A 12,624-nucleotide genomic window follows, 5' to 3' on the forward strand; every position below is an offset into this window, starting at 1 on the left:
TACAATTAATCTATGTCAAAACTGGTGAAATTATCTGACCCCCTTGTTTGACTGTAGGCCATTATACCCCCATTCCAGAGAGGGTCTTGTCCCACACCCAGGAGGAGGGAAAGCTGCACAGAGAACCCAGACAGAAGAGCCTGGCTGGGTTTCCTCACTCAGTCTTTTAGCGTTAGATCATACATTTTCCGTCCAAACATATTTCTACACCACTATCCAGATTTTGATGAACCTAAGCATAAAAGTGGACAATTTCTCCTGTATCTTTGTGTTTTCATTCTGAAGCCTCCATGTAAACAGGTAAAATAAAATCTTATGCTTTTTCTCCTAATAATCAATCTGCCTCATATCAGCAATTTTTTAGGGAAACTCTGGAGGCCAAGAGCCTTGGTCCTCACACCATCATCACTGTCATCACCATTATCACCACCCCATGGTAATGGTGATGTGATGACGACAGTCACAATCGTCGTCACCACCACCAATACCCCTGTCACCATCACCCTCATTATTATATCACCGTCATCATCATCATCAGTATGTAATCATCACTCTCATCACTGACCACTGTCCTCACCACCGTCACTGCCATTGTCATCATTACCATCACTCACACCTCCATCCTCATCACCGTCATCATCATCATGTAATCATCACTCTCATCACTGACATCACTGTCCTCACCACCGTCACTGCCATTGTCGTCATTACCATCACTCACACCTCTGTCCTCATCACCGTCATCATCATCATCATGTAATCATCACTCTCATCACTGACATCACTGTCCTCACCACCGTCACTGCCATTGTCGTCATTACCATCACTCACACCTCTGTCCTCATCACCATCATCATCATCAACATGTAATCATCACTCTCATCACTGACATCACTGTCCTCACCACCGTCACTGCCATTGTCGTCATTACCATCACTCACACCTCTGTCCTCATCACCGTCATCATCATCATCATGTAATCATCACTCTCATCACTGACCACTGTCCTCACCACCATCACTGCCATTGTCATCATTACCATCACTCACACCTCTGTCCTCATCACCATCATCATCATCATCAGTATGTAATCATCACTCTCATCACTGACCACTGTCCTCACCACCGTCACTGCCATTGTCATCATTACCATCACTCCCACCTCCGTCCTCATCACCATCATCATCATCATATGTAATCATCACTCTCATCACTGACCACTGTCCTCACCACCGTCACTGCCATTGTCATCATTACCATCACTCACACCTCTGTCCTCATCACCATCATCATCATCGCCGTGTGCATTCTTCTCCATCGTACCCTCTTCCCACCACCTCATCCTTCAGCTCAGATCACTTCCAAATTAAAAGGGACATTTCCCCTTCCCTGTGTGTGGGGCGGTTGCCTATATAATTGTGCTGAGGTATGGTTTGAGTCACAGGCAACCTTGGCTCTGATGGAGCCACATGCCTATAGTAGGGCCGCAGAAAATGGCAGCCATTATCATCCGCCCACATCATGCGAGCTGCCCATGTCTCCCATCACTGCCCTGATTGTGCCTGGATTGATCACTCATCTGCTCCATAAGCCTGTGGCTCCTCCAGGGGCAGGTGAGGCCTGATCACTCCTGCCCCTTGATGCTGAGCTGCAGAGGCCCTTGGGGAATTGTTTGAGGCTTGTGTGCTTCTGAACTGGAAAATGATATGATGGGGACCAGGAACAGGTGTTAGCTCAGGGGCCCTGGCCTGACCATAGGAGATGGCCTGGGGAGGATGGTGGTCTCCACGCCCGATGGCAGCCAATATGCTTCCTGGTAGAGATGTGACAGGGAGAACTTGGGTACGTGAGATAAATGTTCAAAAAGGAGCAAAAACAGGTTGTGTGCCACACTGGTAAAAAGAAAAAAATCAAGCTCTGATAAGGGTGCCTGAGGACTGACAAGAAATGCCCCTGTGCAGCAACAGTCCAGGGTGCAGCAGAGTAGGCGGTCAGAACTGGCCCTGACATCCCTCCGTACCTCACAGCCACCCTGCCACTGCCCTCAAGAAGTGGACATCCCCCTTACCACCAACCCATCCAGCTCCCCAGGACAGAAGCCAGAACACGTATGTTGAGGGGGGAATTCTCTGCACCCCAGAATCCCTCAGGCAGGCAGGCAGTCTCTCCACATTTAATAACATCTACTGTATGCAGGCCCTGGTGATACAGCGACAAGATAGGGCCATCAGCCTCAAAGAATTCATAGTGTGCCCACCAAATCTAATGGACCTTCCACAACCTGGTCCAAATGTCCCATCCTCTGAAAACCCCTGCCTCTCTCTGGAAGAAGTCCCAGACTAGAGGCTCAGCAGAGGTGCAGGGCTCCAAGGACACAAAATGTACCCCCTGAGTCTCAACAAGGTTGGCAGTTACCTTCCTATTGCCAAGCATTTCGGCGAGGGCTGAGAGCCAGAGATCCGGGAGGAGGTGGCCAAGGCCAAAGAGAAGGGATGTGGCCCCCCTCAGGGTCAGTCAGGAGCCCTCCGCCCCTCACCCCACCCCCACTGACCTTCATGGATATGGCCAAAGACGTGCAGCCGCGGCTGGACGCGCCGCTGAACCGTGTTGAGCAGCTCCACGCAGCCCACCCGCTGCATCTTCTTGGGGACCCAGTCCAAGAAGCCTGTGCAGGAGAGACACAGAGGGGCAATGATGGGGCCCAGGAAGCCCAGCCCCCAGCCCCTCACAGCCAGGTGGCAGCATCTGCGGCCTCAGAGAGACACAGGCTCCTGGCACAACCCCTCCTCCCCAGCAGGGTCTCCCTGCCCTATCTCCACCCTCAGGGAAGAAACCTGACTGCCACATCCTACCTGAGCCCTGGGCCTCCCCTCCACCTCTGCAGGGCTGCGCTGGGACCCTCCCTGCAGAAAGGAGCCTGGCCAGACATTCTGGTGGCGTGCTTGGTGAGTGCTGGTGCCCCCAGACCATTTATTCCCAAGTAGCCCCCAAGAGCAACATCCACCCATTACAGAGATAAGCAAACCAAGCCCGAGGGCACCCCAGTGGCGGGTGGCAAATGATCAGGTCTTCCCAACACCCAGACCAGGAGTGAGATTTCCATGTGCGAAACTTTCCAAACAAACACCACAAAATCATGAGTATGAACTCCTGTGTCCATCCACACAAGACTGCTCAGGTGGCCATGAACGTGTCTGCCTTGCACCCCCACCCCAGCCTCAAGGAGCCATTGGGTGGCTGCAAATCCTCACGGGACATCACACGCAGAGTAACTGACTACCTCAAGGGGACAGTCAGGGCTCCTCCCAGCCCCTCTCTGGGTGGGGGTAGGGAGGTGAAATAGGCTTCTGCAACTGCCAAGAAGGGACAGGGAAGCCCAGAAAGCTACAACACAGACTTAAAGATAACAGACAGACAGACGGAGAGAAGTGGGTTGGGGAAGCAGAGAAGAGGGGAGGGGGTAAGTGGGGTGCAGGCTTGGCACAAACCCCAGTTTAAATCCCAGGCTCTGCTGCCTTCTGGCTGTGTGACCTGGGACAAGTCACTAAACCTCTCTGTGCCTCGGGTTCATTCTGCAGTTAGAGGTGCCGGGCCGGGCCCCTTCCCAATCCCCAGTGTATGTTGGTGGGGAAGGGCGCCCAGCTCTGGGACTTCCTGGCACACAGTCTGGAGACGATGGAGGGGCAGCACCAGCTGGGAGGCCTGGCAGACAGGCTGTGCCTTGAGACCGGACCTGGGCTCCGTATGAGGAGTGGCCAGGCTGGGCCGTCCAGAGAACAGGGAGCAAAAAGACCGTGTGTGGCGGGAGAGGTGGAGGGAGGGGAGGAGGGAGGTGGGTGGGCAGAAAAGGACGAAGGGAGGAAACCAGGGAACCAAGGAAGCAAGACCAAAAGGGAGGGGACAGAGTGTTAGGAAGGGCAAGCCCACGCTAAGGGCGCCAAATGTTGACGGGAACTTGTCCCAGTGGTCGGGAGGCTTTGTGGGGCGACACTAACCTGGCCACAATCTCACTGTGTTGCCTGGGCCTTGGGCTCCCTCCATTGGCCAGTGGGGCTAACAAACCTTCTTTTCCTGGACTTTGGGGTATAGGGGGCACCAAGGGCACTGGCTAGGGGAGTGGCCCCCAGTGTCTGGAGCTTTGTCCTGGCAGGTGTTGGCCCCACCCTATAGCCAAGCACCCCCTGGCATGCGAGCCTTACCCAGGGGCGGCCCGTGGGTTATCAGGATGTCCACGCCCTCGGGAATGAGGTTCCACTTCTCCAGCAGGGCTTGGCCTCGTGGGAGGTTAAAGCCCCAGCCGTAAAACCAGGGCTGCCTGTGGGAGAAGAGCAGGGCTGAGGGGATCCAGAGAGAGTTTGGGGCGACCATGAAGAGGTGGAACCTCTCCATGAGCTCAGGTGGCCGTCAGAACCTGCCCACTGTCTAGAAACCCAAACCCATGGAGCAGGGGCTCTGCAGACCAGCTGGCAGGTGGTGGGTCACCGGGCCATTCTCTTCCCTGTTTCCTCTTACTTAGCTGTACCTTCTGTTTTTCAACCATTAATAAATAGTATTTACATTTAAAAAAGGCTAAAATATATACCAGCTTCTTCCAAAGATGTTTCTTGCTCCAAGCCTTCTAAGGAGATTGACAGAGAAGAACATTCTCCACCGCCCACCCCCACTCTCACCCACCAGGCACCTGCCTCAGGTGGGCTGTGTCGAGCCCTAATGGAGAACGGAGATTCCAGGTGGCTGAGGCTCATTCCCAGCTTCCCCCTGAAGCGCCCAGCCAGGGAGTGCAGGGAGGACTGGGCCCACCCCCAGATGTAAGGTCAGGGCCTGGAGGACCCAGGCCTTTAACATAACCCCAGCCTGTCACCCCACCCAGACCCAGACTCGTCACTGGTTTGCTAATGAACATGTGACCTAGACTCTTCCAATGGAGGGAAACTCAGACTCCTTTTTATTATCCATTATTAAGGAAATTGGACACTTTTAATGATGAGAAAAGAGGATATTGTCATCTCTGGGTATAAACCATGAGCCTCCCACCTTGGAAGCTAGCAGTAGCTATTAAACTGACCCAACGGGAGACAGCAGGATCAAATCAAACCAGACATCCACCGTGCCTGGCACATCTCTGTTGTATGTGCCGATTTTAAACCACTTGAATTGGGCTTTTCAGTCATTTGTAAGAAGAGCATCCAGACTGAGTGGTGCCTGTGGTTCCACATACCAAGGGTGGTGGGTTCGAACCCAGCCCCAGCCAAACTGCAACAAAAAATAGCCGGGCATTGTAGCAGGTGCCTGTAGTCCCAGCTACTTGGGAGGCGTTGGAGGTTGCTGTGAGCTGTGACACCACAGCACTCTACCAAGGGCGATAAAGTGAGACTCTGTCTCAAATAAAAAAAAAAAAAAGAGCATCCAGACTAAAGAATCAGAATCAATGAGGTATGAATTATCCAATGCGATGTAAGCATTCCTAATTCTATATGAAATCAGCACATTGTACCCTATAAATGCATTAATGTATACATGGGTCTTAATGTTTATGACTTAATAAAAAGAAAATTTACTTCAAAAAAAAAAAAAGAATCAGAATCCTCCCTCAGGTTAAAGTCATTATACGATTCCACATGACTTCAGCATTCACAAAGTCACCATCATCACAACCACCACTGTGCTACAGTCTGAATATATGTGTCCCTCCAAAATTCATCGCTCAAAAATTAATCCCCAAAGTTATAGTATTAGGAATTAGGACCTTTGGGAGGTGATTAGGTCATGAGGGTGGAGCCCTCGTGAATAGAATTAGTGCCCTTATAAGAAAAGACACGAGAGAAATCCCTTGCCCCTTCCACCAAAAGAAGTTACCATCAACGGACAAGGAAGAGGGTCTTCACCAGACACCAAATCTACCAATGCCTTCATCTTAGAATTCCCAGCCTCCAGACTGTGAGAAACAAATTTCCGTTGTTAATAAGCTGCCCAGTCTATGATATTTCGTTGTAACAGCCCAAACAGACTAAGATAGCCACCTTCAATGCCACTACCACTGTTGTGGGTCAAACTGTCCCCCCAAAATTACCTGTGAATAAGACCCTCTGCAGACCCTTACCTCAAGGTAAGATAAGATCAAGCCTGCAGTAATGCTTCTACGCCAAGGCATGGCAAGGACTGCCAGCAACTGCCAGAAGGTGGGACAGAGGAATACAACACATTTCCCTCAGAGCCTCTAAACAGGAACAAGTCTTCTCTGTTGTAGGGGCCAATATTAAACCACTTGAATTCAGCCTTTTCAGAAGCTTTTTCAGACTTCTGGCTTCCAGAACTGTGCCAGAATGATTTCTGCTATTATACCTCCCACAGTTGGTGATCATTAGTTACACAACCCTATATACTATCACCTCCCCACCTGCCACACCAGGGACCTTCACCCCTGCAGCAAAGTTGGCCAGATAGGTCTACTTCTCTCTGTCCCATGGATGAGGAAACTGAGGACCAGAGGATTAGGAAAAAAATAGCCACTGGCATTTTTCTGCACACTCTCTCTAGGCCCCAAATTGGTACCACACAGAGGGACCAGTACAGGAACACCACGAATTAAGGACTGGTTATCATTCCCATTTTACAGATGAGGACCCGGACACTCAGAGAGCTGAGATGGTGCAGGATTCGGGCTCTGGTGTGCTGGTCCATGACAGACGCCTCACTACCACTCTCCTGCCAGCACACTGCGTGAGTTGGTGGTGGTGGCAGGGGGTTGCGCTACAGTCTCTCATGTGCCCAAAGCTGCCATGTAAATCCCTCCCCTGACACATGTGTGTCATTTGTGGAGTGGCTGACACCCCTGCCTGTTAACCCAATTGCTATACCTGTGGGCAGCCACCCAACACACCTCCTTGGAACCCCCAAGAAACACCATTTGAAAACTCTGACTTAAAACCCACTTGGCAGGTTCTGGACTAGAAGACTGAGACTCCACGGAGAAGGGAGGTGCCCAGGGATCAGTGAATCAGTAGAGAAGTCGTTTTCAAACCCAGATCTGATGTTCTCCCTGCCCCCACACCCACTTTGAGCCTGCAGTGCCGTCTCCTGAACATGCTGTGATGGAGGAGGATGGGTGACCACACTGGTCACTTGGGGCCAAAGGTCCTTTCATTGTTTCAGACACCAGCCCAGGAAAGGGGCAAATTAATGTTTAATGCATGGTAGTGAGTGAGAAGGGATCAAACTAATGAATAAACTTTTAACAGCGTGTTGAGCAGGACTTGAGCTGTTGCCTTGGGATTGCACCAAAATTTCAAAGTGAACACTGATCCCCCTCATTCAGATGACAGCCCCCAGTAACCCCAGGAGAACTTATTAAACATAGCAGAACACACCCAGCCACCATCTCCTAAAGCCCCTACCAGCCTAAGGTCTTGGCCTTGAGGAAGAGGGGTGTAGGTCCATCTGATTCCTGGCAGAAGGAAGATAAGGGGGCTCCCCACACCCAGCCACAATCAGGCTTCGGAAGAACCTCTCGCACAGGTGGGAGCGGGCCTGTGAGAAGAGACACAGAGTGTGAGGGGTGGCACAGAGGGGCTGCTTACACCCCAGTTTGAAGTTTTCCTGAGGGATTCCCACCTATAGCAAGTGCCCACCAAGTTAGGAGACCCAGCACTGGGCTACAAATGCCTGCAGGATGGGTGGCATGGGGGTGGAGCATCCACAAAGATCTGCCCTCTGCATCTGCAGCAAGCTGAGGGTTCTCTCTGCAGAAAAATAACCACAGCCACACACATGATCTTACATCCAACTCCAAGGGAATCTTGGGATCAGACCTGGGTTAGAATTGTTAACTTCTTACTACCAGTATGCTCTTGAGCAAAGAAATTAACTTCCCTATATGCCTCAATTTGCCCACCTGTAAAGTGGGGATACTAATACTATCTGTCAAAATAGGGCTATTGAAAAGATTCAATCAGCTAATCCATTCAAAGTACTTAAAACAGTGGTTTACAACAGGTTCTCAAGTACTACTGCTGCCATCTTTATCCTCATCACCTCCCCCATCTCCACCCTCACCCCCACCATCAACACCTCCTTTACCAGTATCACCATCACCGCCACCACCAACACCACCACCATCACTTCCACCACCACCATCACCACTGCCACAACCACCACCTCCACCACCACCATCACCACTGCCACAACCACCACCTCCACCACCACCAACATCACCACCATCACCTCCACCTCCACCACCACCATCAACATCACCACCATCACTTCCACCACCACCATCACCACTGCCACAACCACCACCTCCACCACCACCATCACCACTGCCACAACCACCACCTCCACCACCACCAACATCACCACCATCACTTCCACCACCACCATCACCACTGCCACAACCACCACCTCCACCACCACCATCACCACTGCCACAACCACCACCTCCACCACCACCATCACCACTGCCACAACCACCACCTCCACCACCACCAACATCACCACCATCACCTCCACCTCCACCACCACCATCAACATCACCACCATCACTTCCACCACCACCATCACTACTGCCACAACCACCACCTCCACCACCACCATCACCACTGCCACAACCACCACCTCCACCACCACCAACATCACCACCATCACTTCCACCACCACCATCACCACTGCCACAACCACCACCTCCACCACCACCATCACCACTGCCACAACCACCACCTCCACCACCACCATCACCACTGCCACAACCACCACCTCCACCACCACCAACATCACCACCATCACCTCCACCTCCACCACCACCATCAACATCACCACCATCACTTCCACCACCACCATCACCACTGCCACAACCACCATCTCCATCACCACCACCTCCAGCACTACCTCCACCATCTCTACCCTCACCCCCACCATCAACACCTCCATTACCAGCCTCATCATCCCTACTACCACCACCACCACCACCATCTCTACCATCATTCCCACCATTAATACCTCCATTACCAGCATCACCACCTCCACCATCACCACCACCATTACCACTACTATCACCATCACCACTGCCACCACCACCACCACCACCTCTACCACTTCCACATCACTGTCACCACTACCACTACCACCACCTCCACCACCTCCACCATCACCACCATCACCACTATCACCACCACTATCACCACTGTCATCATGGACCCCTCCTGAGACCCACCCATAGAGTCTGGATGAAAAACCTTTGGCCTAGGGCAGGGTCTGATTCAAATTGCATTTTGATTGGCTGCAATAGCATTTGCTGTTTACAGAATAGAAGCACCAGAGTACGTCAGGGTAGGAAAGGGATGCTTCGGTTAAATATATTTCTAATTAAACATACACCCACATTGCTGTGTACTGACTCATAAGGGAAAGTACATTCCACCTGCAGCTACTGGTCAGGAACAGTCCCAGCTCCTCACTAGCAGCTCCCAGAGGCTGCTCACCCACTGAGCTGGAGATTCCAAAGCTCTTAGTCCAGGGCACACTCACCAACCCCCTGGCTGAGGCAGGCAGGGTGAGCAGCATGAGAGTCTGCGGAGAAGGCCACGGCAGCCCAGAAGCCACTCGTGGTCCTCCCTGGAGCCCCCAGCCCCATCACCAACAAAAAAAAAGCAACTTATTCCCAGTGCTGCCTTCCAAACATAGGCTCCATTTTTCAAAAATCTAATAAAATATTTACAAGGTGGGACAAGGCCTCATCAGTATGGAGAAAACACGTCTGTTAGTTCTCATAAGCCACAGCAGGGGGTGGTTTTTTGAAAGAGACACTCAGAAACATACCAGGGGCCCTGTAGATACCCAAAAGCCAGCCCTTGGTGGAGAGAGCATCTAGCCCGCTCCTCCCCTCACCCAGCACCAAGGAGCCTTCCTCTAGGGGTGTCAGTTTCCTGCCTGCTTCTTGGAAATGCATGACCTCAAATCATGGGAAGCTGCAATCTACGGGAGGCAGCTTTATGACCTGAAGTGGACAAGTGGACAATTCTAACCCAGGTCTGGTCCCAGGATTCCCCTGGAGTTGGATGTAAGATCCCATGTGTGGGTGTGGTCATTTTTCTGCAAAACCCAGAAAGGTCGCTCCACTTCCCAGCATCTAAGGCAGAGCTGGGTGAAGAACCAGGTCTCAACAGGCCAGCTGGTCTGGGACTGTTCCTACTGTCCCTGCTGCCTCCCTCTCCATCTCACCCCCCCATCTGTGGGCCCATGAGAACATCCGAAATGCACAGGAGAGCCAGCCTTCCCTGCAAGATCTGGGAGCGTGGGGGTAGCTGACACCAGAGCGTTAGGTCCCAGAAGTGGACATCTGCCTTCCTCCCTTCTAATTGGCGGGAAGGGTGCTGACATATCAGATGTCCTGGTTCTGCCCCTGAGCTGGGCACCTCACCTCTCCCAGCCTCAGTTTCCTCCTGTGTAAAAATGGAATAACGATACCTACGTCCCCAGACCTCACCCCATAGGGCAGAAAGGGCTCTTGCTCTCTTCGGTACCCCACTGTCTGGGGGGGGGGGAAGGAGCAAGGGGCACGGAGGAGGTTTAAGAGGTTTAACTGCACCACCACTGTGACATCCTGTATACCCAGATGCCCCATCAACAGGAAGAGGTGATGTTCTAATTTTTATCAGAATTTAGGGGGAGCAGGAAGTCAAATTGTTCACAGAAACATCCAGAAGAGACATTTCGCAGGACAGTCTGATGGCTGGAGAGAGCTATCCTCAGGCTGGGGGGCCTTTCTCAAAGGTGGCAGAGGCGGGAGCCTAGGCAGACCCTTCAGGGTGACCTCACCCAGAGGACCAGAGGCCTTTGAGCAGCTCGCGAGGCCTAGACAGCCCACAAGCCCGCTCTCCAGAACTCCCACGAAGCTGCCATCAGGGTCTGCCATGGGCAGAGGAGACAAAGGAGTAGTCTTCCCCCAAGGTGACATGTGCCCTGGGTCCTCCTAGTGTTCTCTGTCTGGTAGTGAAACAAGCTCAGTCACTGTGACCTGAGTCCCATGCCACATGGAGCTGCCCGGCTTGGAGGACCCAAGCAGACCGAATCCAGCCCACCCCTCTCCGCCCTCACTACCACTGTGGTCTGAGACCCAAAATCCTTGAGATGCAATTCTGGGGTGCCCCAAGGGTCATGGTATGGGTTTCCAATGCAACCTTGCTCAGGGACCCAGCATTGCCACGCTGAGGGCTGGGAACCCCGCCTGCCCCACCTCACAGCCCTGGAGAAGGGTGGAGGGTGGAGGAATCAGAATTCCAACTAAGCAACGGGAGGCAGCTTTATGTCCTGAATTTCTGTCTTTCTGTTCTAAAGTAACCATTGGAATAATTTTCTTACAGAATGATAGTTGCCATGACAACCAGAGCAAATTTTCCTTTTCTGAAACAGATGTCTCATTTAGTTGAAAATTAGAATGTGAACAAACCCATGGGAAAAATTAATTCAAACTTTAACAGAGCGCTGAATACAATGTAATCTCTCAGAGGTTAACCCCTTAACAGCTTTTTTGTGCGCTTCTAGTAACCTTCGAATCTAGTCTAATTAAGCCCGCTTAGCCAATATAAATGACCTCCTCGTGGCCAATCATTAAACACCCCCTCTCACCCCCCGCGCGTGAATTCCCAGTTCTTTAACTACACGTGGGGAAGAAGGATGGCAGAGGCATATCCTGCCCTGCTTGGGTTTTCTGCTGTACAGGTAAAGTGCATGGCCCCTGGGCAGACAGGTGCACCCCAGGGTCATTTTATTAGCCTAGGGAACAGCCACCCTTGGCTGCACCCAATTTCCTGAGGCGCCAGGGCTTAGGGACAGAGGAGAGGCTTGGGGCACCCCTGGGTGGGACTGCACCAGTGATCACCCAGGCCAGGGTGGCGTGGCCGCCAGCAGGGCAGGGGTCCTCCCTCAATGAGACACTGAGGGGCTAATGACACAGACACAGGTCGGAAGGCCTCTCCAGGAACAGACAACTCAATCCTCCCACCCACTCCCACAGGGGCAGCTGCCATCGCTGCCCCCATTCTACAGATGCAGAAACTGAGGTGGGGAGAGGTTCCCAAGCGACATAGCCAGGGCCCGCGCTCTTTGCTTCCTTCCCAGAAGGATGAAAACACAAGCATGAGTCACACCTCACCCTCAGCAAACCCCCTTAACCAGCCACTGTCACTACAGTCAATCCTCTGGACAATGCTGGACAGTCCTCTGGACAGTCAATGCTGCTGGGAAGTGGAGGCAGGGTGGGGCAGGGGTGGGTCTGAGGACACACAGGAAGCAAGAGGGGTGTGGACCAGGGCTCCAGGTGCCTCATCCTACACACAACCAAGCTGATGACCGATGCCAAGGGGAGTCTCAGGGGTCAGGTCACGGGCTACCCTCCTGGTGGTGACTTCCTGACTGCTCCTCTGAGCAGCTTCCCCAGGTCCCAGCCATGCCCCCCACCTGCCTCGACCCAAGCCTGCCTGGCAGAGAGGATGAGGCCTGTGCCTCTGGCTCCGGGCCCCACCACACACATGTCCCCTGCACTTGACTCCTCTACTCTGGAGCTTTCCATGGCTCCCTGCTGCCTCCTCATGGCCTGGCACACAGGGCCCTTAGCACCCAGCCTACCTTGCG

At 52.6% G+C, this 12,624-nt stretch overlaps 1 protein-coding gene across 3 annotated transcripts in view; it reads right to left on the reverse strand.

The window, feature by feature from the left end:
- MPPED1 (metallophosphoesterase domain containing 1) overlaps window positions 1-12,624 on the reverse strand; it is a 71,568-nt gene that overhangs the window by 3,602 nt on the left and 55,342 nt on the right. For all 3 annotated transcript variants that reach the window (XM_053585234.1, XM_053585236.1, XM_053585233.1), the window contains 2 exons: window positions 4,200-4,315; window positions 2,552-2,665 (listed from right to left, as the gene is read on the reverse strand). In XM_053585234.1, the coding sequence (XP_053441209.1) occupies window positions 2,552-2,665; window positions 4,200-4,315 (230 nt within the window). The remainder of the gene's footprint in view (window positions 1-2,551; window positions 2,666-4,199; window positions 4,316-12,624) is intronic.

Source organism: Nycticebus coucang, chromosome 3 (genome assembly GCF_027406575.1).
Source record: "Nycticebus coucang isolate mNycCou1 chromosome 3, mNycCou1.pri, whole genome shotgun sequence".
In the NCBI taxonomy this organism is placed as follows: Eukaryota; Metazoa; Chordata; class Mammalia; order Primates; family Lorisidae; genus Nycticebus; species Nycticebus coucang.